Genomic DNA, 27,579 nt, shown 5'->3' on the forward strand with positions numbered 1-27,579 from the left:
GAGTGGTGACTTTACGGTTAGGTAATTTATGGTGTTCCGTGAACGTGGAGCAGCGGGCAACGGTGTTCCTCGTACGAGCAGCAGCCGACGACGGTGAGCTGTGTACTCCACAGTACACTTCGCATAAACAAGATCCTCGTCGACCTGTGCAACCCTTGAGTCCTAATTTTTTAAAACAAAAAAAATTATAATAATAATAAAACCAGTAGACTCCCCAACCGGCTTGCAATACCCCACCTCAAATCTCAAAATACCCCCTGCATGAATACTCCCCCAATTATCTGTGTTTAAAATGAATTTTTTTAAATAAACAAATCACTTTTAATCTACACCACTGATCTTATTATTTAAAAGGCTAACAACTATGCACATGAACTTATATAAAAAATAGGACTCTCTCTCTCTCTCTCTCTCTCTCTCTCTCTATATATATATATATATATATATATATATATATATATATATATATGTATGTATGTATATATATAACAACTGTGCACATGGACTAATTCCAAGTTACGTTATCCTCTTTGATTTTAGGCCATTTTAGGGATTTTTCCGGTCGTTTTCCTACGGTCTTCTAAGAAAATATTTGAAGGGAAATTGAATTCAAATTTCTTGGAAAACAAATTACCAAGAAAATAAATTTTATTGTTTGGTTGGTTGGAGGAAAAGAAATTACTAGGAATATGAATTCTATTGTTTGGTTAGATTTAGAATAATTGTAAGGAATTATGAATATAAAGACCAATATGCGCTTAATAATAAGGATTAATATTTGATGTACCGCCGATGTATAGATGCTATAGTGATAATATATACACATGTGTAATTAAGAAACTTTTTGAGGCTAAAATAGTCCAAATGTGTTACTCCGTATTTTTCTTCCCAAGTCCTATGGAAAACAAAATACCAATGTTTTGCATAGATTTTGTTTTCTTTCACTTTCAGTAAGTCCTTTTCCCATTGAAAATATTTTCCATCCAACCAAACGCTCCATTCAATAATATTTGAAGAGAAATGGAATTGAAATTCCATGGAAAATAAATTCTAAGAAAATGAATTCCATTGTTTGGTTGGTGAAAAAGAAATTACTGAAAATATAGATTCCATTGTTTGGTTGGGTTTAGAAAGATAAAGAATAATGAATATAAAGACCAATATACCCATAAAAAGATGAATGAATAAATAGGTGTCTATGTAATTAAGAAACTTTCATAAGAGTAAATTGGTCCAATCATGTTTTTTTTCCAAGCCTTGTGGAAAACAAAATCCACCGCTTTGCAAATAATTCATTTTCCTCAACTTTGAGTAATTCATCTTCCAATGGAGAATGTTTTCCATCCAACAAAATAACATAAAACAACATTTTCTTCCACTTTTAGGAAAACCTTTTCCATGGAAATGTTTTCAATCAAACCAAACACACATATTTGTTCTTCTTCTTCTTTTTTTTTTTTTGGCGGTTCGTTAGAGTATACTTTTGATTATGTTTGTTGATAAATATGTAATTTTAGGAGGAGGTGCATTATAGGCTATTGAACAGTGCAATGGGGCGCTAGGTGTAGTGCATCGTAGGACTGTGAGTTCTGCATTGGTTAGGTATCATTGCTGGTGTGAGGTTATGCATCGTATGACTATCTTGAACACCGTTGTGCACTCACAGAGTAAAAGATGTGCATTGCTAGTATTAAATGTGTGCATTTTGTGTTAGTATGGCAGTGGTCAATTTTATGTACGTTGTGGTGGTGGTTGCGGCTTGTAGATGTAATATTATGAAAAATTGAATTAAAAATAACTCAAATTAAGTCTCGTTAATCGAATCAGACACATAAAATGAGATATAGAGAGTATTAAAACTTTCAATTTATTAATGCAACATTGTAATCCCGAACACAAATTAAACTTTCATAGTAGAGCTTGCATTACACCTCTTCACCCACAAATTAAATAAATTAGTGAGAAAAGGCCAAATGTATGTATATATCGGCTAGCAGCTGAGATGATCCCCAGGCTGAATACCAAATTGACGGCAATACTCCTTAAAATACTCAACCCTATTGCTAACTGAGCTAGGGCTGCCGCCGTCGCACTCGATTTGGCCGTTGATGGCTCGAATGGTGGCGCCGAAACCTTGGCCGGAGATGATGAGGGAATGGCAATACTTCATCCAATACCACAGGGCTGTCTTGAAGGATATAACACTATCTCTAGCGACGACGTCGGGATCGTTTAGGCCGTCGAATCCTATGCTTTTTCCGGCGGGTCCGTAGTTGAAGTTCCAGGATAGTTGGATGGGTCCCCGGCCGTAGTACATCTTGCCGGCGGTGCAGGGGTACTCTGTGTTGGTTTCGTCGCAGTAGTCTCTGGTGGTGCCGTTTATCTCGTTTATGTAACACATTTCTGCATTATTAATTAAGTCACAGATTCTTTCTTGTCATTGGGAATACTCAAAGCAATGGTTTATAAATGGCCAAACAAATATGGCAAATAATCAGTTTGGTTGGCCTAAACCGTGCACTCTTATTCTTGAGTAGAGGTCGAGAGTTGACAACAAATAAAAAAAAAAAAATTGATGTGCCCGTAAGCAACAAGATTTGAACCTACACCTAATGGAATAAGTGAATAACAACACAAGCACTAACCACCCAAGCCACTCAATATATTATATATTAAAAGGTATGTAGGATGTTTTATTTACCCGTATGAAAATGGTTGGCATCCAAGCAGTGGGGAGACACGTGCATGGCCAGGAATGAAAGCAAGCTAGAGCCATACATTTGCCAAGTATCTAGATGTGCCTCACGCACCCTTATTTCCTCTTAAGACATCATCTCTTGATTCACTAAATTAGTAAATCTCTCATGTCCAGGAGTTTGTGATCCTAACTTCCAATGACACTAGAGTTCAATTCCCCACGATTATATTACGGAGTATTATTTATAACCCACTATTTGGACTTAGAGGTCTTAGCGAACAGAACTTTCGAGATGCCCATTTAAGATTGTTTACAAACAAACTCATTTAAATACAATTTATCTTAGTTTAGGCATTTAGCCTACATATTTAAAAAAAAAAAAAACTTTTGGACTTATTCGCATTATTTTTATAGTCTTTAGGTTGTTTATTTGGCTATTGTTTGTGAACATAAACAATTATTTCTTGTTCACGAACAAATTATGATCATGAACATGTACATATATTTGTTTATTTAGCATTCATGAACGTTAACGAACATTAATGAACGCTTAACAAACGAACACGAAGAACCTTTGTTTGTTCATGTTCGGTTCATTAACCGTCCTATTTGGATTATAACTTGTATTATTTATTTATTATTTGGATTGCCATTTTAGGCCAATATCTCCGACTTTGTACATACTATTTTAGACCTAGCGCCTCGAGCAATAATACTATTATTTTCCTACCCAGTCTCGTACTTCCATACCTGATTTATGGTGGACATGATCCCAATAAAATCATCAATTTTGATTATGATAATAATTACTCCTATTATTTATATTTAAATAAAATTATAAATTAAATATATAAGAAATAAAGATTAATAATGATTATAATAAAAAATGTAAATATATAATTTTTTACTTGTAAGTTATTACTCCATATAATGAAAATAAATACATAAATTGAAAATTATAATAATTCTAAACATAAAAAATTTACTATACTTTGGGATGTGAGTTGGCCGTTCATGTGAAGATTTTTATTGTTTGGTCTAACCCGACCAAACTCATAAACTAGATTAGTTCAATATAGTTCAAATAACAAACATACATGTGGCGCGTCAACCCGTCCATTTGATTTCACTCAAAGGGAGAGATAGAACATAGGAATATATGAAAAATGTCTTATGAGTACAAATTTAGGAAGACATTTTACACCAAAATGAGATTTTTCCTTATATCAAAGTGAGTATTTTTTATTAATATTCAAACACTAAAATTATAATTTTGAAAAATGACTTAGGAATGTTATTTTATGAGTTTTCAAAGACTATAAAGTCACATCCACTATGAATGCATGGTGGAATGGGGCGAACAATTTCAATCTGATTTTTAAACTGCGTTGGTGATGCGGAGTCGATCCAAATCGTCGCAATTCATTATAATTTATAAGGGTGTATTGTATTTTATACATTTGTCTTTTTATGAGCATTGAATTAAAAGGACGACTATTCATTCGTACTTAATTGGGATTAGAAAAGAACCACCTTGCATTAAAGTATGGTCCCAACTCCCAACTACTTTCAATTCGAATTAATTTTGGAAATTTCGTATTCAGTTTTAAAACTATACTCCCTATTGGTGAGATAAAATATTTGAAAGGAAATAATATAATTCATCACTTTTAGCACACCAATTATATTGAAGTTTTTATTTACTCAACTTTTAAATTTTTACTTTTAAATTTAGAGTTAATTTGGAAGCTTGAAAAAAAGACTTTCAAAAGACATTTTGTATATTATCAAACGAATTGTAGTAGAATTAAAATAATATTTTAGTGTTGTTATAGTGAACTTATTGTATGTATAAAATAAAAATGAATAACAAAGTCCATATAGATATGTATATTATCAAATGAACCTGTAATGGAATTAAAATAATACTTTAATATTGATATAATTAACATATTGTGTGTATATTGTCAAATGAACTTGTAATGGAATTAAAATAATACTTTAGTATTGCTATAATGAACCTATTGTATATATAAAATAGAATTGGATAAAGAGACATGGAATTTAATTAAAATGATAATTTATTATTATTATAATGAAATTAGTGTGTAAAAAATGAAACTTTAAAATAGAGTTTATACAATGGTAACAAAATAGAAAAACGGTAGCAAAAATTAAAATCAAACGACGTGATTTCACTTCATGTATCTACATTAAAATTTGCCTAAAATTTTCATTAAACTTCATTCAATTATATTTTATGACACTAAATATTTTGGAGTTTAAAAAGTAAAAGAATTCAAATTGGTGAAAAGCAAATGGTAGAAGGGAGAAAATGGGAAAAACTTACGGATAGTTTCATGGGTGACGTGGGCGAAGAAAGCAGCGATCTCCCGCTTGGCGACATCAGCTGAGCCGACCGTTCCGAACTCGGGATACGACTCGGCTGCTTTCAGAAACGCGGCTCGCGTGTAGAATCCTTTCGCCTCGCAGCTCGGCGAGGCCTTCCCGGCGATTCCGTCGAAGAACGCGCCGGTGACGATCCCGGAAACCGCATTAGGGGATGCGTAACACGGCGAGGCAGTGATAGTGAAGGCTCCCAAAAGGAAAATTGAGAGAACGTAATTTTTGCTAATAGAATTCTTCATTTTTAGGATGAAAAGGGGGGAGGGGTGCCAAAGTAGATAAGCAAAGAATATGTGCACTAGTATTTATATATCTAAAAACGGTCACTTTTGGGTATTTTTTATACACTCTGATTTTTGTTTCAATTCATCAACACTATTCATAGGATGCTTTTTTGGGAGTTGGCCTGGTATGATTTGGAAAGCAAATGTCATGCACATTTATTGACTATTTTATGAATATAATTAATCGAATCAAGGTCATTCACATTTATTGACTTCTTTATCAATATATAAACTAACGAACAAAGTAATTCTTTATAAAGAAAATATCAAATAATATCAATAAATGGACGGCTCATATCTCTATAATCACTCATAATACATATTTTTTTGAAAACATAATCACTCATAATACATATTTTATAAAACATGCGAACTCTAAAAGTGTATCATATTATATATAAAAGTAAACTTTAAAAATGTACAAAGTGAAAAACAGTAAAGTTTAATGTAACTTAATTCCAAAAACAAAAAAATCATAATTTTATGTAAGAAACTAGTTATGATACGGGCATTGCACTCTAATGTCAAATATGAAAATTAAAATAAGTAAATAATTAATATAAATTTTAAATGTGAAAGTTAATTATTGTAATATAAAATAAAAGTAATTATTTTTTTTGAGAAGATAAAAGTAATTATTTTAATATAATTAAAATGAGTTTTTTCAACTTGGAATAAAAGTAGTAGTAAAGATGACTATTATTATAAATTTTTTTTGAGTGCTACTGACTCTGTTACAATGTAATATCTGTTCATAAACTACTTCTCAAGAGACAGCAGCGCCTCGACTGAGGCTCGAACACACCCCTTTTCACATGCGGTGCAACCGGATGCCACTAGACCACAAGGTTATTGCCAACTATTATTATAAATAGTTATAATAGAAAATAAAAAGCAGTACACGGCTAGTTGTAGCCCACACACTATTCCAATAACTCCTATTTTGTAGAAGAACTAAAATTACACTATTCCAATAACTCCTATTTTGTAGAAGAACTAAAATTTTCTCTCTTTCATTTCATTTCTCTTCCCTCCATGTGTACAAGTACTGTTCCAAAGACCCCCAAATATCTGCTGCTATAGATGCTCCTAGCAAGAAAAGGGCTACAAAGAGATAAACTAGCATAAATTCATTGCCTCAAACAAGAACCCAAATGCAACTCCTACTAAGAGTCGAACTTGTAATCTTGTAATTACCAAGTCAACACATCGCATGATTAAATGAAAGGCCAAATGGGGGGGAATTCGAACATCTTTACCTAGTTACAAATAATGAAATAAAAAATTATTGTTTTATACAAGGATTAGTTGACTTAGTTCAAATCTTTATTTGGGTCAGATTGCAAAATTAACTAAAATTTAAAAATTACTCCCCGCGGATGCAGGAAATCCTTGCAGCATCCGGATCGAGCAGACCCACGAGGGCGGCTAAAGTATTGGACCTTGAACTCGCTACTTTTAGAATTCCTCGAGACCCAACCAGCAACATGGTTCTGTTCTTGGAAGACATGGATACACATGACATTGACACTCGAGCAAAAATGATCATTAAATCATAGAGCTGGAATTCTATTTTTTTTTTACACCAAAAAGCATTCAATTCAATAAAATAATACGGAGTAACTCTATTATTATGTAACAAAAGAACGATGAAAATCAAATTATAAGCCATCAGTTAAGCCCAGCAAGATGCAACCAATTTTGCCAAAAGTGAAGTTAATAACCAAACACACCCTCAACAAAATATTCACGAATTTTATCCAAAAAATAAAGGCAAACAACTAACAGTCTAAAACCTCCACCTTTCATTTAACCTGGATTCCGCAGAGTAGTAAGGATCAGAGAGTGGTTGCCCCAAAAGGGATGAGAAATCTTAAACCCTATCGTACAAGACAAAAATGGGGGAAAGAAACAACAAATACTTTGATTCAAGGAGAGGCCTTGGGAGCAGCAGACCGCTGCTGCTTCTTCGAACCATCTTGCTTCTTGTCAGAATCTGCAGCCTTTCTCCGGTCCTTCCTCTCCCTCTTCTTCAACGCAGTCATCTGAGCCTTCAACAAAATTGCATAAGAAGCTTGAAAACGCTGGTGATCTTTCGGCCCCACCTATTTTCCAATCAACCCAAGTGCATGGACAGTGAGAAGAAAAATGACATCAACATAACCTCCATAAACAGTTAAATGTGACAACAATGATGAGAGAATATAGTTCAAATCAGCATTGCAGCAAGGCAAGGGAAGGGCATAGTATGGGCATTTTAAGCTATAGAAAGGATAAACCAAATGGCTTTTATTCAGCAAGTTTCCATCTTAATACAAAATAAGAAAAATAAAACATTCTGCAATCAAGGCATCTCCATCTAAATTGAGTTTCCAATTACACAAAAGAAGATCGGCTCCATGTTAAATCCCAGATTCCCAGTTCTCATCAAATACAACAAACTAAAAAGGAAATCTGTGCAGGTGGGCTATAAACTCAAACTATACCAGTCCACCAAACAAGGTCAGTCATCATGCAAGTGCAACTAGAAAATGCCTATCTAAACACGACCTTCAGACAAGAACAACATTACCTAGAGACCACAGAAGTTCAGCAATTGCATTATAGCAGAGAAAATGGATAGCCCTGCCAACTATTTATTGTTGCTCTTTCACTCCTTCAAATGAATCAATCAGGAGGAAAACAGAGGGAAAAACAAAAACAAAAACAAAAAAAGAAAACAAACAGGAGACTGAATCACATTTTTAACTTTCAGAGCCCTATTATTAATTCAACCAACATGATGACAGCATATCTACTGTTAGAAATATACTTGGTGCTCCCAGAGCAACATGGTGGTCACATCCTACTTGGCACGACTAAGTTGACCCCTAATTTTGTGTCAAATGCATAAATGAAATCAGCACAGACATGCTGTTGTCATTATATTTGGACACCATGTTCATTAAAATGGAACTTCATTTGCATTTTTATATAGTGCTTAATGTTGATTTTATCAGAACTAAAGTTCACTTTGAGATTTGTGTACTTCAGACTTCTATTTAAAACTTCAACATCATTTTCAAAGGAAATGTAATAATGTAAAAACATTTTGGTTAAGTTCATGTTCATTTTGGTTGAATTGTAGGTTCATTACAGAGTGAAGTGAACATGAAGGTAAGCATAGAAGTTATACGTGAAGGCTAATTTCCTTAAACATGAAGTTAGGAATAAAAAATGTGTGGGTGCTGATGTGAACCCAGAGCACTCACTATCCTCAGTACACCTGGAGTTGTATGCCAACTGTCCACTATTGTTTAACTGGTAGAGAGGTGGCAAAATTATTATTTTGCAGTAGAGAAAGAAAGTTCACTTGATGACATGAATGTAAGCTGAGGAATAAAAGTAGTTGCATTGGGTGCCATTTTATGTGATAGAATAAGGTATTTCAGGAGTCTCACTAAATTTTCATTTCAGAATCAAGCTATCCCAAATTCAAGCAGTAGAAAACCATAATAGTTAGAAGAATGCAGTTAAAGGCACAACGCATTCCATGCTACCTTTTAACTAAGGGTCTCAGAACTTTTAGAACAAAGCAAGCATGAAGCAAAAACCACTTATAATTATGTGAAACTTGTTTCCTAATTCTTATCCAAAGGGCAAAGGGTACAGAGATGAGAGAGCTAAAGCATATTATTTTCCCCTTGGCACATTAAAGGTTGGTTCTTGAGAATTAGCACAAGATGCAGAAAAGAGCTAGTTGAAATTTTCCATCCAACGAAAATCAAGCAAGAAGAAGTTCAAAAAAAAATGGAGCTAAACAATTTTTACCATTGTAGAAATGTTCTTTTTCCCATCAGTTGCTCGAATAAGGCACTTATATTCAATTTTTTCACCAGCACTCTTCAGTTTATTCCGCTTGGCTTTAGATTTATCAGAAGCTGCATATACATGATGCACATAGAATTTATTATCTTAATAAAATAAGGCAAAATGAAAATTCAGATGAACAGAGGCATTAAATTACAGTGTTTGAGAGTGACCCAAACAGAGCCCTTTTCTGTAGTTCGCTCAAACATGTTTGTAAGTTCATTGAGGAATGGGTCTGGCTGTAAACGTACCTAGTAAATTCAGTACAAAAGTAACCCCAGTCAAATAATGTGTATCTAGAAACAAAGATAACCATTCGCTGCTCGCAATTTTAATGCTAACTCTTGCTAATATTCAATATACACATTTAAGCAGCACATTATAAAACTATGAAATGAATTCATCAATTGATACTTACATACAAATCAGCAGCTAAATAGAATACATATTGGGGCAAAATCTTAACAGACAGAGCCTTATAACACATTACATGATAAGAATAAGTACCTTCTCTTCATTTCATAAATTCAAATCGCAAGAAGTCTTGCCATGTCATAAGAGAAAATCTTATTATGTCCATACATAAGTCTATTCTGATTGTAAATCTAATTTGGCATTACAAGTAACCATCCTCCAACACCCCAACAATGTTTTCTACTCCTTGTTCTAGCTGCAGCATTCTCAAATGTCAAACAGAAGCAAGACTCTTCTCTAACTGGTATAGTGCATCCGTATCCACCCCTTTCCTTAGATTTTACTGGCTTTATGTCATTGCTGTTTAATAGACTGTAACCCCTTTCCCTAGATTGAATGACTCTATTTCCTACTACCCCCAGTTCTCTGTTTGAAAATAATTAACCCAAATATTGAGTCCATTTCTCAATTCAACGGAGGGGGAGAAAGATAAAATGAAAACAGGAGATCTATGTGCCCTAAAACCTTCAAATTCCGTTCAAACACATTCCAAAAAACCCATTTCAAACCACATTGACACTTGAAAAGCAAACCCTAATCAGACTCGGTGCACAGACTAAATATCGGTTATATCGCAATGAAAGACAGACCAATAGAATTGCGAAGTCAAATCCTGCATTGAACTAATTTACTCTCTTTACACAATTTATCATCGACGCATCGAACTGGTGAATTTTCAAATTTGATTACGTCTACAATTCATCGATTTTCATTGAATGGAAATTCAACACAGATTTATATACAAAATGAAAGATCAACATAGTTACATATAGCGTGTATATACACATCGATTATGAGTTTACCATCTTCGAAGTGTTTCTCCGTAACGATCAAAGCAGTAGCAAAGCAGCCGATGTCGAAGAAAAGTCTTCGTCTTTTGCTTTTACGATCAACCGGAGAGTTTAGAGAGCTGGGGCCTGGGGAAACACTGAGAAAAGAGTGGGGGTTTGTATTGTATTTAGAGGAGTCCGATTTGGGTCGGATCGGATACTATCCGATTTAATTTTCCTCCAAAAAAAAATCAGTAGAAGTTTCAAAATTTGCATTTGTTTGAAAATTTAGAAAATGTTTTTTTTTTCAAAAAATAGTCATTTTTAAAAAATTATTTTAAATTTTTAGTATTTGGCTGAATGTCAAAAAATTATCTTTTTGTTTGGCTGAAAGTTAAGAAATTGTATTTTTTCTATATGCTTCATTTTCATTTATTTGTTATAATAATAATAAGGAAAAATTGCGCTTCTCGTCCCTAAGTTACAAGGTAATTGTAGAATTCGTCTATGAGGGTTGGTCATGCTCACTTTTCGTCCCTAAGTTATTGAGAGAGAGAGATCAAATGCGATGAATGTGCTCAAGTGAAACGTGCGGTGAGATGAGAGCCATTAATCGCGTCAAAATCAACGTTCAGGATTAATAATGATTAAGAAAAAACACTGTGAGAATTTGGTCATTTTTCGTATTGGTCAAACTTAAGGTGTGTGGTTTTCCTTCTTTAGGTGTGTGGCTTCTGTACTTAAGGTGCGTCAGTTATTCAGTGAGAATTTAAGGTGCGTTTTTGTTGAAACTTAAGGTGTGTTGATCTAAAGCTTTAGGTGCGTTGTTTTACTTCTTAAAGTGTGTGGTTTGTGTGCTTAAGGTGCGTTGGTTTAAAGCTTTAAGTGCTTAGTTTTCATTATTAAGGTGCATGGTTTATGTACTTAAGGTGCGCCAGTTATAATATTTAGGTGCGTCGTTTTAAAACTTTAGGTACGTGATTTGTGTTTTAAGGTGCTTTGTTTGTGTGCTTAAGATGCATGATTTATATACTTAAGGTGCGTCATTTTAATGATTAAGGTTAACTTACTTGGTTCCTTCCAGACACACGTTTTTCGTTGATCTAAAGCTTTATGTATGTTGTTTTACTTCTTAAGGTACGTGATTTGTGTGCTTAAGGTGCGTCAGTTGTTAAAACTTAAGGTGCGTCGGTTTAAAATTTTAAGTGCGTAATTTTCCTTCTTAAAGTGTGTGGTTTCTATACTTAAGATGCGTCAGTTATAATATTTAAGTGTGTGGTTTGTGTTCTTAAGGTGCATGCATGATTTCTCTCTAAAACCAAACGCCTTTCTGTGCTGCTCAACTTCGGCTTCCACCGCCGGCCTCCGGCCGGAGCTCTAATGGAGCTTTGAGCCGGCGATTTTGGTCACCTTCTATGTTTGCTCTCACTCTTCTTCCGCCCCGACCACCGTCGCAGCTCCGTCCGCCTCCGACCACCGCCACAGATCTTCTTCCATTTTCTCTCCCTTTTAATAAAATAATAGTAGGTAGGTATTGGGGTTTGTGTTGGTAGTCTTGAACTCCCAACCCTACTTTGACTTTACCCACTTTTTATTTTCTCTATTATTGTGTTTTCCTCTCGTTAGTTTCACGAGCATTTTTTCTCTCGTTACTTTCACGAGCTTTTCATTTTCATTAGCATAAATCGTTTAGTTTGGTTTCGACAAGTGTTTGATCTTATCCTAGGCGAGCAAAAAAGAATAATGACGAAGACCCAAATCTTTGATGAAGCTTTAAGCTCCCTGAAGGAACATAGCTTCATAGTTATGAAACAGTCTGAGGTTCAAGTTTTTTATAGCATACTTAGAAAAGTTGTTTCTATGTCTGACTCTAAGGAATGGTTTACCATTTCATTGATCATTGATGTAAACGTTTTATGTTATGAATTAATGGAATAGCTACGTTTACCTTCAAAAAACATAAGTCTAATATTTAATGTTATATTATTATTATTATTGAAGAATATAAGAAAATATATGGTGGATGCATGTGCATAGTAACAATAATTGAAAAGATAGCGGAAGTTATAACGGTATGGGTATATTTGTCCAAAATATTATGTAGTACAACTTTTATAGCATAATGTACAAAAAAAACTTAACGGAAAAAACGGACATAAATGAAAGGCATAACCTTCATTCATATTTATTATGTTTTTAGATATATACATAGTTTAGCTTAACTATAATTTGAATAAATAAATAATACCTACCTATTTTAATATAATTTCTCATTTGAAATTTGAAATTTTATTTATTTATTTATTTATTTTTAAATTAAAATTTTTCTTTTTCTATGAGAGTTGGAAATTTAACTTTTTTTTTTTATTTATTTGTATCTTACTTGATGTGGAATATACGCATTATTAACATATTGTAAACAAAATATTCTCATTTCATTTATTATTGTATTGATGGTAAAAATCTATTTACAACCTAAAATGCCAAAGGAAAATCATTTGCATTTGCTAAAAATGTAATCATTTTTTAAACACAATATCTACTAATTTAATGTACTTTTTAGAATTTTATGTGAGATAATAATATTTCTTTTCATCTTAAATAAATTTTTTTGTGACAACTCCAATTAAGTTGGTCGACAGTTGGTTTGGTAACCACAATGTTTCAAGTTCAATTCCTCATGGGAGCTGTTTATTGACAATGCATATTTTACCTTCACTGAGCACGGGTGACAGATTCGGGTTTTCCACTAAATCAAAAATAAAAATTTCATCTTCTAATAATTATAAGATTTATGCCTTTTTTAAAATTCATTTCAATTACGTGATTTTACCTTTTTTTTTTTTAATATACAAATGTAATTCCTAAGTAGTGAGAATGTTATTCCAACTTTAGGAGTTGAACTCACTTTTGAATATGAGTTGAAATTGGGAAGTAAAAAAAAAATGATGAAATTGCAAGTTTGATAATGTGTGAGTGACACTCACTTTTGAAAACGAGAGAGTATTGCAGAGATAAAAAAAAAAATAGTACGAAATTGTAGCAATACTCAAAAAGCAAATAATGATCATAACAAGAATAGAGACAAGGGTTACTAACCAATTAGGGAACAAAACAAAAAAAGTTATTGATCAACAAGAAAAGAAAAAAAGAAAAAAAGAAAGAACTTTAGTTGAAAGGTAATTTCTACCATAAGAAGTACTGTAATACTATTCGACACAGAATTCACAAAATTGAACTGGAAATCCATATCCAAACTCCAAAGTAATTAAACTATTAAAGCTTCAGAGTTGCGCTAAATCTGAATGGATTACCAGGCTCAAATAAGGCTTCCAGCTCTTCAAAACTCTGCTCAATGCTCAAGTTCTTGCCAACTTTTAGACCTTCCTGCAACATATTCATATTCGCACAAATGAAGCTAATATAATGGATAACACTTCTTTCAGTCTTTGGCTATTGAACAACTGGAAAAGCAAACATAAATGATCCTTTGGTATGTGAAATGCAAATCTTAACAATCATCTAACTATGTTTAATGGGATAATTAGACAAGGAATACATATAAGATGTTTATGAATGCATGCAAGAAATACACAAACCGGCAAATAAAAGAAAAATTTATACCAACCTTCTCCACATATTCACCAATAGTCAAGTTGATCACTTGCTTGATAACTCGGTTATAAACGTCCAAATGTCCAAGAACTTCCAAAAGAACGCTTCTTGGTATCTGTGAAGTGCACGTACCAAGCATAATTGTCAAAGTTCTTTTCTAGACTATGATAAGTCGTGATTTCATTCCCTATGATAGTAACCAAACAAAGGGTGCAACTTTATAAGGAATTATACGGGTGTCCAAAGAGGTTATGGATGTACAACAACAACAAGAAAGGACGAAGAAGTTAAGGAACTTACATTCGGAGTCTTCCCTGAGTGATTCCACGTTATTTACAGAAAAACAATGTAAATAACATCATGGCCGAAACAAAGATCACACATAATGTTAAGATTAGGAAGATGTTAATAGAATTTCCTCGAAAGAAAGCGAAGAATTCAGAGGTGTAGATAGAAAGGCTTATATTACCTCCTTTTACTCTCCGAAATCCTGGAATAGGCGGAGCTTCAGCAACCATTTTTGAGAATACATCATCGAAAATTTCTTGAGTTTTGCTCCCCGATACATCAACTGTAATCTGTAATCATGCCTACTACTCTCAAGATCACTACCAATAATTTACCATATTTATAATCACGAAGAACTGAAGAAGATGAGTTTGGATCATTCATTAGAGTCAGTTAAAGAATAATCCCCGGTCTCTGGTGTGGGGTATCCTTCAAAATATTGACACCAAAAAATGGTTAACTTCTCACCTTTAGCTCATTAGAACTGTCGGTAACACTTGTACTGACAGAGAATTCTTCATACTGCACAGTGGATACTTCAGCATCTTCCAAACCTAAGTAATGGAGAAGAATCTAATGTTATGTTCATGGTGGCAAAAATGTTAGGATCAAGCGCTTACCACTAAGCCAAAAGCTATAACTCGTAGCGAATTCGCAACTTTATTTCCTTATACCCTCGTAGCGAAAACGCAACTTTATTTCCTTATACAGCCATCACATTTTCGAGAGGCAGGGTGCTGGACTCTGCACCTGCCAGTCTTAACTGCACAGTTTTTGCTCTTCACATTTTCAAGAGGCAAGGTTCTAGAGTTAGCCCTTCACCGGTCTCCGCCCAACAAAAACAAAATATTTTGTCACCACTGGAAAAAAAAAATATTGACCTGTTTTTTACCTGATGTTACAGATTGAACTGCAGGAAAGTTGGTACAGATCCTAAAAGCAGAGAAAACAATATAATCAAGAAAGGGTTTTTTTTTTTTTAATTGATTATAAAACACTTTCATCAACTATAGCACACAAAAGGCTTCTTATTTCTGTATGAAAGCTTACAAGTTCAAGAAATTTAACCAAATAAATTACCCCAAAAGACAAAACTTGAAATACCTTAATGAATCATATTGAATCCTAAGGGCTAAAAACTTTCTTCCAAATGAATTATATGGGACCAAGATATCTCTGCATTGCACTTGACCTGTAATCTGCAGTAAAACTATACACACTTCTCAACCTCCTAGTTCCCAAAGTCAATGCATACAAAAAAAATTTATAAACATTTGGTTTAATAACATTGCAGTATAAACATTCTTAAAAAGAATTCCCAAGAATTGGTCTTTACAAAGCACCAGAATCAACAATAATAATAACAATCATAATCAGAAATATAGTATTACTGTTGAAAGTAGGGAGTCAAAGTTAGGGAATTTATTTTAGGAAAATATTTTAGGAATAATGGAGAGATTGAGGGTGATTTTCAATCTCCTAAAAATCATCATCTTGATTTTTCAGTTACCATTGTTTAAGGGATGAATTAAGCTAATTAGTTATTTTCTATATTAGAGTAGGTTGTTAGTTGTATATATACTGCTGTAATCACACCATATTTTGTAAGAAAGAATTTCAGATTTTCTTCATGGTATCAGAGCTAGGTTTCTGAACCTTAGTATATTCAGGCCAATTTTTCTTGGCTTTCTTTTCTCAATTCTCAAGCCATGACAAAATACGGAATGGCCTCATCACAAACTTCCAACATCACTACAACGGAAGCAGGAGGCAGTTCAGAAACTCCAAACCTCAGTGGCAGTGATTCCTCTCCCATTCTCATCACAGGACACAAATTGAATGGCTAAAACTATTTGCAGTGGTCACAATCTGTGTTGCTGTTCATTTGTGGTAAAGGAAAGGATGACTATCTCACAGGAACAGCAGCCAAACCAGAGACTACAGAACCAGGTTTCAGGAAGTGGAAGATTGAAAATAGTATGATCATGTCATGGCTTATCAATTCCATGAACAATGACATAGGTGAAAATTTTTTGCTATTTGAGACTGCACAAGAAATATGGGATGCAGCCAAAGAAACTTACTCTAGTTCTGAAAATACTTCAGAGCTGTTTCGAGTTGAATCAACACTCCATGATTTCCACCAAGGAGAGCAATCTGTTACTCAATATTACAATACTCTCACACGGTATTGGCAACAACTTGATTTATTTGAGACTCACTCATGGAAATGTCCAGAAGATGCAGCAAAATATAGGCAGATTATGGAACAAAAGAAACTGTTCAAGTTTCTCTTAGGGCTTAACGGGGAGTTAGACGATGTTCGGGGTCGAATCATGGGGACTAAACCACTCCCTAGTCTCAGGGAAGCTTTTTCAGAGGTTAGGCGTGAAGAAAGTAGAAAGAAAGTGATGATGGGATCTAAGGAACAACCTGCCTCAACATTGGATTCCTCTGCTCTTGCTGTCCGTTCATCAAACAATAATGGTGGTGGTCGTCAGAAACGAGAAAGACCTTGGTGTGAGTATTGTAAGAAATTGGGCCATTACAAAGAGACTTGTTGGAAGCTCCATGGTAAACCTGCTGACTGGAAACCAAAGCCACGGTTTGATAGAGACAACAAAGCACATGTGGTTTCCAACATTGATAATGCTCATGTTCCTGAGCTTAGCCCATTTAACAAAGAACAGATGAATTTGCTGAAAAAACTATTTAGTCAAGTTGGCAATGGTAGCGTTACTGGGACTGGTATGGTTGCTCAAACAGATCCACATACAGCCTTCATGGTTAACAAAGGAGGAATGAGGCAGTGGATAGTTGACACAGGTGCTTCTGATCACATGACAGGAGATGCTTCTCTTCTCCAAAATTACAAGCCAAGCAGTGGTCAATCTTTTGTTCGTATTGCTGATGGTTCAGGTTCAAAAATTGTCGGGACAGGTTCTGTTCAACTTACTAAAGAGTTGCATCTTGACTCTGTCCTACATGTTCCAGACTTAGATTGTAATCTTTTGTCCATTAGCAAATTGGCTCGTGATCTTCAATGTGTTACTAAATTTTATCCAAACTTGTGTGTTTTTCAGGACTTGAAATCGGGAAAGATGATTGGCAGTGCTGAACTGTGCTCTGGGCTCTATCTCTTCTCAAGTTGTCGATCTTCAACTGAAGTTTCTCAAGCAAGTTGTGCCCAATCACAAAGTATGTTAGAATCCTTTCTTATGTGCAATTCCAATATCAATAAAGATAGTGAAATCATATTGTTACACTATCGTCTTGGTCATCCTAGCTTTGTGTACCTCTCTAAATTGTTTCCAAAACTATTCATCAATAAAACTCCAGCATCTTTTCATTGTGAAATATGTCAGATTGCTAAGCATACTCGAAATGTTTATCCTCAAATTCCATACAAACCTTCCACTGCTTTTTCATTGATTCATAGTGATGTGTGGGGTCCCTCGCGGATAAAAAATGTTTCTGGCACTCGATGGTTTGTGACATTTGTTGATGATCATACACGGGTAACTTGGGTTTTTCTTATGAGAGACAAGTCAGAGGTTGGGAAAATTTTTCAAACCTTTAATCTTATGGTCCAAAACCTATATAACTCTAAGATTCAGATACTCAAGTCAGACAATGCTAGAGAGTACTTCACTAGTAGTCTTAATACCTATCTACAAAGTCATGGGATTATCCATATAAGCTCTTGCGTCAACACCCCCCAACAAAATGGGGTGGCTGAACGAAAGAATAGACATCTCTTGGAAGTTGCCCGGTGCCTTATGTTTTCTTCTCATGTTCCTAATTGTTTCTGGGGGGAAGCCATTCTCACAGCCACTTATCTCATTAACCGTATGCCATCTAGAGTCCTTAATTTCACTTATCTCATTAACCGTATGCCATCTAGAGTCCTTAATTTAAAAAACCCACGTCAACTTCTTTTGCAGTGTTTTCCTCACATACAGGCAGTCTCATCTGATTTACCACTCAAGGTATTTGGTTGCACCGCATTTGTTCATGTGTATCCCCAACACCGTAACAAATTTGATCCTAGAGCCAATAAGTGTATTTTTCTAGGATATTCCCCAACACAAAAAGGATACAAGTGTTATTCTCCAACCACCAAAAAGTTCTACACCACTATGGATGTCTCTTTCTTTGAACATATCTCATTCTATCCCAAATCTCATGTTCAGGGGGAGAGCATTAATGAACATCAAATTTGGGAATCCTTTCCAGAGTCTGTACCCTTTGCCCATTCAGAGTCACTAAATTCTTCTCAACCCATGTCTTCTCAACCTATGGTTATTGATTCTGCACAAGAGTCACCCACAATTGCTGTCTCTTCTCCGGTACCTATTCAGTCTCCCGTACCCATTACTTCTGTGGCTCCACAACTTGCTAATGAAAATTTTCAAGTTTACACTAGGAAGAAGAAAAGACAGGAGCTAGAGCACGGATCACAGCCAACATGTGGCCAAGGCATTGACTCGACTTCAAGTCCTCTTGAGGAAAACATGGGTTTGGATAAGGGTGGAGAATTACCCAGTCCTATTATAGATGACTCTAACATGCCAATTGCATTGAGGAAGGGTGTTAGGAGATGTACAAGTCATCCAATTGGGAATTATGTTACTTATGTAGGATTGTCACCATCTTACAAAGCATTTGTTACTTCTCTTGATGATATCCAGATTCCCAACACAATTCAAGAGGCATTAGAGAATCCAGAATGGAAGAAAGCAGTACAAGATGAGATTGATGCACTTGAGAAGAATGGAACATGGACTATTACTGATTTGCCAATTGGGAAAAGGCCCGTGGGGAGCAAGTGGATTTTCACCATAAAGTATAAAGCAAATGGATCAATTGAGAGATTCAAGGCTCGGTTGGTGGCTAGAGGATTTACACAATCCTATGGGATAGATTACCAAGAAACTTTTGCTCCTGTTGCAAAGCTTAACACTATAAGAATTCTTCTCTCATTAGCTGTCAACCAAGATTGGTACTTGCAACAGTTGGACATAAAAAATGCTTTTCTAAATGGTGACCTTGAAGAGGAAGTCTACATGGAAATCCCACCTGGTTTCAAAGAAGGTATGGCAAAGAATCAAGTTTGCAAACTCAAGAAGTCCTTGTATGGCCTTAAACAATCACCCCGAGCCTGGTTTGATAGATTCACGAAGGTGATTTTGAAGCTTGGCTATAAACAAGGTCAGTCTGATCATACTCTATTTGTTAAGAAATCTCATACAGGAAAAATTGCAATACTGATAGTCTATGTTGATGATATTATTCTGTCTGGGAATGATGTGGAAGAATTACAGAGTTTGAAGAAGTGTCTGTCAAAAGAATTTGAGGTTAAAGATCTTGGAAATCTAAAATATTTCCTTGGGATGGAAGTGGCTAGATCAAGGCAAGGCATTATTGTTTCTCAAAGGAAATACATTTTAGATCTTCTCAAGGAAACTGGCATGCTTGGGTGTAAGCCAGTTGATACTCCTATGGACAGTCAAAATAAACTTGGAATTGAGAGCGAAAGTGCACCTGTAGATAGGGGGAGGTATCAACGACTTGTTGGACGCTTGATTTATCTTTCACACACTCGACCAGATATTGGTTTTGCAGTGAGTGTTGTGAGTCAATTCATGCACAGTCCTACAGAGAGACACATGGAGGCAGTCTATAGAATTCTTAGATACTTGAAGATGACACCAGGGAAAGGCTTATTTTTCAAAAAGACTGAAAATCGTGACATTGAGATGTACTCAGATGCTGATTGGGCAGGAGACATCAGTGATAGACGGTCAACTTCTGGATATTGTTCTTTTGTTTGGGGTAATCTTGTTACATGGAGGAGTAAGAAGCAATCAGTGGTAGCCAGAAGCAGTGCAGAAGCTGAGTACAAAGCACTAGCACAAGGAATTTGTGAAGGAATTTGGATAAAAAGGGTCCTAGGTGAATTGGGACAAGTGAGTTCATCTCCTATTCTAATGATGTGTGACAATCAGGCAGCTATTAGCATAGCAAAGAATCCAGTTCATCATGATAGGACTAAGCACGTTGAAATTGATCGACACTTCATCACAGAGAAGGTGACTAGTGAAACTATTAAATTGAACTACATTCCTACCAAGCAACAAACTGCAGACATTCTCACGAAGGCTCTACCAAGACCTAACTTTGAAGACTTAATTTGCAAGCTGGGATTAGATGATATATATTCCCCAGCTTGAGGGGGAGTGTTGAAAGTAGGGAGTCAAAGTTAGGGAATTTATTTTAGGAAAATATTTTAGGAATAATGGAGAGATTGAGGGTGATTTTCAATCTCCTAAAAATCATCATCTTGATTTTTCAGTTACCATTGTTTAAGGGATGAATTAAGCTAATTAGTTATTTTCTATATTAGAGTAGGTTGTTAGTTGTATATATACTGCTGTAATCACACCATATTTTGTAAGAAAGAATTTCAGATTTTCTTCAATTACCATATTCTTTGTAGTCCAATTACTGAAATCCCCCAAATAAATAAATAAAATATATGCTGTTAAATGATCTAATCTTGGTTATGCACTAGAAAGCTAAAAAGTTTTTTAAAAAATGGTATTTGTATCTAATTCTTTGTATAAAACTTCTGTGGCATTTGTCTTTAGCTTCCCTGGTTACATTAAATTGGACAATTATAGTACAAATTGATCAAATAAAGTCACAGATTGTGTGACTCACTGGGAAGTACAACGAATTATCTATTTAATAAAAATTTATTAAAAACAAAACAAACACACACTCGGAGAATCACACACCCAAAGCTAAGAAAGACAGGAAAGTTGTTTTTTTTTTTCACCTTAGGATTTAAAAGAAAGAAGTGAGCTCCCATGTTAACGGCTACCATTTTCCTTTCCTTATCTTCCTTTCTTCTTCTTCTTCTTCTTCTACTCGTCAATGGCTTCTCTTTAAATATACAGAAGACACTCAAGACAGATACGATTTTTTGGACCAAACTACCCTTGCAGGGATAATTAATTGGGAATGGGAAGAAATACTCTCACAAGTTCAAATAATGACAAAAGTACAGCTTTTTTTTTTGGTAAACTTGCTAGGTCTTTCTCTTCGTCCGTTTAACGGTCCGGATCCATCCACGTTCGCTCCAAGAAGCACGGGAGCTAACCCAGGGAAAATCGTCACTTGCGGGAGTTACTCTTTCACATATCCTCACATGTAGTGTAGTAACACTTTTATAAAGTAAAGATATTTTTTCATTTTAAATTAAAAATGCAACTATTTTTTAAATTGGATTAAAAGTGAAAATGTTTTTTTTTTTCAAAATTAAGTAATAAAAGAAAGAAAAAGAGTTTTAGTATAAGGGCTATAAATGGAAATGCATCAAAAGTGAGATAAATTCTGTTATCTTATAGAAAAGGACGATAAGAGAAGAGAAGAGAGAGATTCAGTCGGAAATGGCGGATTACCACTTCGTGTACAAGGACGTGGAAGGAGCTTCTACTCAGTGGGATGACATTCAGAGGAAACTTGGAAACCTCCCTCCCAAGTCGCCTCCTTTCAAGCCGCCGCCTTTCACCCCCGCCGAAGATGAAGACTCCTCCAAGCCCAAGGACAAGGCATGGATCGATAAGAAATCCGCCGAAGAGCTCGAAGAAATTGAAGATGATTGTGATGAAGACCCCTTACTTGAAGACTACAGGTACGTACCTCTTCTTTACCTTTGATCTGTCGAAAGAAACAAAAGCAAAAATCTGTTTGCTTTGATTGCAATTCGCCAAATCAAGATCAAATCAATCAACTTCTGTAATTGCTAGGCATCTGACTAGCCCTAGAGCTCAGGCTGGATTAATCGGCGTCAAGAGGCTCGTGTATCTTTATTTTATTTTTTATTTTTTAAAATATGTATATATTTTTAAAATTTTTAACCCTATTTAATAAGTTAATATTATTAAAATATTAAAAGTTGAACAATATTTCACTCAAAAACAATAGCTAATTAGCCGAATAGGCACAATAGCTAAATAGCCGAATATGTGACCTAGTTGGTGCCTAGGATGCTTAGGCGGGGCTTAAGTGGCCGCCTAGACCACCGATTAATCGATTATGGTGATACACTAAGCGGTGATTAATTGGTGCATAGGCGGGATTTTTGCAACATGCTTCTGTACCAGGAGTACAGTTTATTATGTAGCTCCATAGAGTGGGAAATGCCTACCTGCCAATTTGTGATTTTGGGAATGTTAAAAAGGAAATTGTGAGCTTAGAATTAAGATGATCTCAGCAGCTGCTGATGCTGCTTCTTAATTTTATTTTATGGTGATTGTTTGAAGGAAGAAGAGGTTGGTAGAGATGCAAGCAGCAGCCAAGGTTGCAAAGTTTGGATGCGTGATTCCCATTTCTGGATCAGATTTTGTACGCGAGGTATCACAAGCTCCGCCAGATGTTTGGGTGATTGTTCTTTTATACAAGGATGGGTAATGTCTCTTTCTTAGTGTTGTTATTCCTCCATGCATATATATATAATTCTAAATAAATTTTTGAAAGCTAATTCTAAATAGAGTAAAATCCATTTTTAGTCCTTGACTATTGTGGCATTGCCACATTTAGTCCTACTCTTTTAATTTTACCATATGACATCCTTGACTTTCATTTCATTGTCACCGTTGGTCCTCCGTTAAGTTTTCCGTTAATCTACAGTTAACAATAAGGTCAATAATGTAATTTAATAATTTGTCTCAAATACATATTAAAATCCATCTTCTTTATCAGACTTCCTTCAATTTGATGGAGAATTTGATTCTTTTAAAATTAGCACAGTTTAACAAAACATACATAGCACAAAGACAGTTTAATGGAGATCACAGTTTAACAAAACATACATAGCAATAAATTTTATATACCCTTGCGAGGGGAGATCACAGAATAACATATTTGATGGAGAATTTTATTCGTTTAAAATTAGCACAAAGACAGTTACGAGAGATGAAGAAAGTCTGATAAAGAAGATGAATTTTAATATGTAATTGAGACAAATTATTAAATTACATTATTGACATTTTTGTTAACGGTAGATTAACGGAAAACTTAAGGGAGGACCAATGGTGGCAATGAAATGAAAGTCAAGGATATTATATGGCAAAATTAAAAAAGTAGGACTAAATGTGGCAATGCCACAATAGTCGAGGAATAAAAATGGATTTTACTCTTCTAAATAAATAAGAATAGTGTTTGCATTCAGTAGTTGAAGCTCTGCACTTCTTCCTCCTCAACAGATATGCAGATTGCCGGGTGCTGTTGCAGTGCTTAGAAGAATTGGCTTCTAAATATCCAGCAACAAAGTTTGTCAAGATTATATCTACTGATTGTATCCATAACTATCCAGATCGCAATCTTCCTACTCTATTGGTTTACAACAACAGCGCTGTCAAGGCAAATTATATTGGGATTCATAGTTTTGGTCGGAGATGCACTCCTGAAAGTAAGTAGTATGTATGTATGTTGCATATTTGGATTTCCCAATGCCGTATCTCTTATTTTATTTGCTTCAGGTGTTGCCCTGGTTCTCTGCCAATCTGATCCGGTACTCAACGATGGCCATGGTGGAGAAAAGCAGTCTAGAGAAGCTGTTCTTGATGGAGTTCGGAAGAGGTTTCTTGAGAAGGTTGTTGCAGAGCATGAAAACGATGATGGCTCTGACAGTGAGTGATTTGGTGTTGGTGAACTCTATTTTTGCTTTCTTGTTTTCCCCTTTCTTTTAGTGTGATGATTTTGGAGGGTGCCTTTCAAAGTTTCAACTCAACTTAACATAAAAGAGTCTATTTATTTTGGGAATATAGACACAGCTGTTCGGTTGGTTTTCACATTGTATGAACTCCGCAAAGATGAACGTGTTTTCTTTCATTCCTGAATGGAAGGCAAGGCACTACACCTTTTGATGAAGACATAAAAATAGAGTTCCTGAAAACATAATCTATCTATATATATATTTCAATTGCAACCCACTTCTTCAAAAAGTGTTTGGGGAAGGGGAAGGTAAAAGGTTAAATTCACTGCAGTGAAACAAAAGATCACGCATCATTTGTCTCCTCCACAGCCCATTCATTTAGAACACACGATTAAACTTTCTGGTAATAACCCTGCTGGAAGTGCATGCTATGACGTATTGGTTGATGTGCCCTTCCCAATACACAGAGAACTGAGTGCATTGCTGGCAAGCACAGAAAAAACTGAAGAGATAGATGCCTGTGATGAAGCAATTTGTGCTGCTATTAGGAAAATCCATGAACACAGAAGGAGACGGGCATTCTTTCTTGGTTTTAGCCAATCTCCTGTTGAGTTCATTAATGCTTTAATTGATTCCCAGGGTAAGGATCTCAAGCTTGTTACTGCAGAAGCTAGTCACAATGCCGAGAAAGAGCGTCGGTCAGATTTTTACAGCCAGCCCTGCAGGTACTTACTCTTTGCTGTTATTCTTAGATTCTTTGCCCTGCATATAAGTTGTGTGTGCTCAGAGTAGTTAATTGCATTTTCTGCACCTTGAAAGCTTTATTGCGAAACTTCAAATTGGAGGTGAGATATAAACAATTCCTTATCCTAAAAGATAAGAAATAAGATAATCGCCCTATAATATATAGTATATACAGCGCCTGCGTGTGTGTGAGAGAGAATTTTTTTTCAAGCCCAGCATTTGGCCATAGGATCTATGACAGTGATGCGTGATAAGGTGTAATCACGTTGCTAATTCATCTATTTCATAATGATTTATCACCTTATTACTGAAACCCTTGGAGAACTCTAAAATGATAGTCCCAGTTTGTTAGAAGTATACATGCTTCATTAGTAGTGTTGTCTAATTGTTTTGGTAGTTGATACCACATAGAGATTTGGATTAGTGGATTGTATCTTTTAGTGGTATGCATTCATATCATTTGTGGAAAGGTTGAAGATTCGAAGCTGACCACAAAGTTGTTGAAGAATGAATCTTAGTCGCCACCTTACATTTGTGTTTTAACAATTTATTTCTACTAACCGAGCTAGCACTAGCAGTATACAGAGTCATAAAAAAAAGTATTGATCAGGTATTTAGGGGTCCAGCCAATTATGATCTAGTTGCACACAATTTATTTGTATCCAAATTCTCGGTTGTGTATGACTGAGCACGTGCATATCTGGTTCCCGCTAGCATAACATCTACATACCGTGGCGGGTTCCAACATCTCTGCAGGGGAGAGCTTCTTTGGCGGCTACAGCTGAGGCTGTGTTATGCTGCCCCAGTGGCTGTTGGTGTACCGTAATGGCACTGCGACGGGGTGGTCCAAAATGGAGGGTACAGGCGTCCTTGAATTGAGTCCAAGAAAATTGGTGACCATCCTGCGCTCGACGTTTGTACCATAATTGAGCGCTATCGAGTAGATAATATGCAGCTGTGGTGACTTTCTCATGATCGGTATGTGACGGTTTGATGATGAAGCCAAACCAGAGGGTCGCTTTTGCCATCAAACGTGGGGAACTCGAGTTTGGTAAATCGAGTCGGAGGAGTGGGATCAGCTGGTATGTTGTATGAGATACTGACTGGTATGTTGGTTTGGTCCATTTGTCATCTTAACTACTACTTTTTAAAGGTTGCAGGCATCAATTATGTATATAAACCATGAGCTTTGTACTTTGATTTGTTACAAGAGTACTATATACATAAATACATAAATGAGTGATACACTAGAGGTCTTGAAAACTGGATGTATGTATTGGGTAAATCTCGCATTGTCCCAAATCAAAAAAAGACCGTAATAAAGATATAGTCTTGGTTATCCTGATTGGCACAAACTAAGAAGACAAATCAAATTCAACTTTTGTCTATTGGTTTTGTTGGTTTGAACCAATTAAATATAGACAACAGTAAAAATTGTTTATTGACCTTTTTAGTAAATTGGTTTACCTCCTTTGAATCATACAACATTTCATCCAAAGCATGCTACCAAATAGGGCTATGGGTTTTCCCATAAATACAAAAAATATATATATATAAAAAAATTAGAACAATTTTCTTTACGTATAAGTAAATGATATACTTTAATATGAGGTTGCATTTTGATTCTAGTTTGATTCATAATTATCATAAAGGTCGATACAAAAAAAAAAAAAAACAAATTCGTTTAAAATTTGATGATGGTATATATGTGACTATTTTACCAATTTCTTAATAAAATTGGTGATCATGTATTTTAGATAACGAATACAATGATTAATAGACATTGGTGCCCTATTACAAAGATTGGACAGACGTGGTTACTAAGGACCATGTTGAGGTGAAGAAAGATATTACTGAGCCTGTCAAATGGACTAAACCTCAAAAAGGATTTCTAAAGTTGAATGTTGATGCAGCAATCGATAAGCATACTGGAAACATGGGGTTTGGGTGTGTCTTGAGGAATAATCACGGTCAATTTGTAGCAGCACGTGGACTCCGCTGGAGAGGAATTTATAATGCTAAGGAAGCTGAGGCAGTAGCGATTAGGGAATCACTCAGTTGGCTTAAATCCAACAACTTTGACAATATCAATGTTGAGACTGACTCTCTTTTAGTTGTGTAAGGTCTCAAGTCGACCTTGGGTGACTCCTCTTTTCATTTAATTTTAGCTGATATTAAAAACTTAATGAGCACGTTTGCTCATATTAGTTTATCGTTCTCTAGGCGATCTGCGAATCAGGCAACTCATTTGTTAGCTAAGCAGTCTGTTTCTATGTCTGATCGTATGGAGTGGTTCTCAACCCCTCCCACTATCATTTGTAATGCTCTTACTTTGGATTTGAATTAATATATCTTTCTGTTCTAAAAAAAAAAAAAAAAAAAAAAAANTAAAAAAAAAAAAAAAAAAAAAAAAGACATTGGTGCCCTTTGGATTCATGATGAATAATATTCAAAACGGATATTAAATATGGGTTATTACAACTAAAAAATTGGACTAGTTGTTCATAAAAAAAGGAAGCAAGACAAATGACAATGAAAGTCAAACGTCTTTGCTAGAAGATGATGATGTCTCAAGTGAGAAATAAGATATCATGTTTATAGAATTATAGTGTCTAAACTGCTAAACATTGCGAAAGATGAGTGGACTTTACTCTCTTATCATTCTTCGCTAACACACATGCCACCTCATTAGCTCCCCCAATGACCCCCGACTTCTTTCAATAGCAC

At 35.2% G+C, this 27,579-nt stretch overlaps 4 protein-coding genes across 8 annotated transcripts; 1 reads left to right on the forward strand and 3 right to left on the reverse strand.

The window, feature by feature from the left end:
• Positions 1-1,844: 1,844 nt before the first annotated feature.
• LOC116024953 (chitinase 6-like) lies at positions 1,845-5,482 on the reverse strand. Its single transcript, XM_031265995.1, has 2 exons — positions 5,049-5,482; positions 1,845-2,403 (listed from the first exon to the last, which is right to left on the reverse strand). The coding sequence occupies exons 1-2, from the start codon at positions 5,344-5,346 to the stop codon at positions 1,991-1,993; spliced, it is 711 nt and encodes a 236-aa protein (XP_031121855.1). The 5' UTR covers positions 5,347-5,482; the 3' UTR covers positions 1,845-1,990.
• Positions 5,483-6,993: 1,511 nt separating this feature from the next.
• LOC116024678 (signal recognition particle 14 kDa protein) lies at positions 6,994-10,651 on the reverse strand. Its single transcript, XM_031265635.1, has 4 exons — positions 10,515-10,651; positions 9,395-9,488; positions 9,199-9,308; positions 6,994-7,493 (listed from the first exon to the last, which is right to left on the reverse strand). The coding sequence occupies exons 1-4, from the start codon at positions 10,515-10,517 to the stop codon at positions 7,317-7,319; spliced, it is 384 nt and encodes a 127-aa protein (XP_031121495.1). The 5' UTR covers positions 10,518-10,651; the 3' UTR covers positions 6,994-7,316.
• A 2,911-nt stretch (positions 10,652-13,562) lies between these two features.
• LOC116024598 (trigger factor-like) lies at positions 13,563-21,483 on the reverse strand. 2 transcript variants are annotated; one of them, XM_031265525.1, is made up of 8 exons: positions 21,226-21,474; positions 15,489-15,583; positions 15,277-15,317; positions 14,853-14,938; positions 14,566-14,674; positions 14,397-14,410; positions 14,110-14,211; positions 13,563-13,868 (listed from the first exon to the last, which is right to left on the reverse strand). In XM_031265525.1, the coding sequence occupies exons 1-8, from the start codon at positions 21,271-21,273 to the stop codon at positions 13,758-13,760; spliced, it is 606 nt and encodes a 201-aa protein (XP_031121385.1). In that variant the 5' UTR covers positions 21,274-21,474; the 3' UTR covers positions 13,563-13,757. The 2 variants fall into 2 exon arrangements, with proteins under 2 accessions (XP_031121385.1, XP_031121386.1); XM_031265526.1 differs by lacking the exon at positions 13,563-13,868 and having other exon boundaries at positions 14,114-14,283; positions 14,397-14,674; positions 21,226-21,483.
• Positions 21,484-21,804: 321 nt separating this feature from the next.
• LOC116025689 (phosducin-like protein 3) lies at positions 21,805-26,191 on the forward strand. 4 transcript variants are annotated; one of them, XM_031267018.1, is made up of 6 exons: positions 21,805-22,083; positions 22,715-22,858; positions 23,657-23,862; positions 23,933-24,082; positions 24,748-24,833; positions 25,567-26,191. In XM_031267018.1, exons 1-5 carry the CDS (start codon positions 21,839-21,841, stop codon positions 24,750-24,752), a joined length of 750 nt encoding a protein of 249 aa, XP_031122878.1. In that variant the 5' UTR covers positions 21,805-21,838; the 3' UTR covers positions 24,753-24,833; positions 25,567-26,191. The 4 variants fall into 4 exon arrangements, with proteins under 4 accessions (XP_031122878.1, XP_031122879.1, XP_031122875.1 ...); XM_031267019.1 differs by having other exon boundaries at positions 25,609-26,191; XM_031267015.1 differs by having other exon boundaries at positions 23,933-24,833.
• The last annotated feature ends 1,388 nt before the right edge of the window (positions 26,192-27,579 follow it).

The sequence above is a fragment of the Ipomoea triloba genome, chromosome 7 (assembly GCF_003576645.1).
Source record: "Ipomoea triloba cultivar NCNSP0323 chromosome 7, ASM357664v1".
Lineage (NCBI taxonomy): Eukaryota > Viridiplantae > Streptophyta > Magnoliopsida > Solanales > Convolvulaceae > Ipomoea > Ipomoea triloba.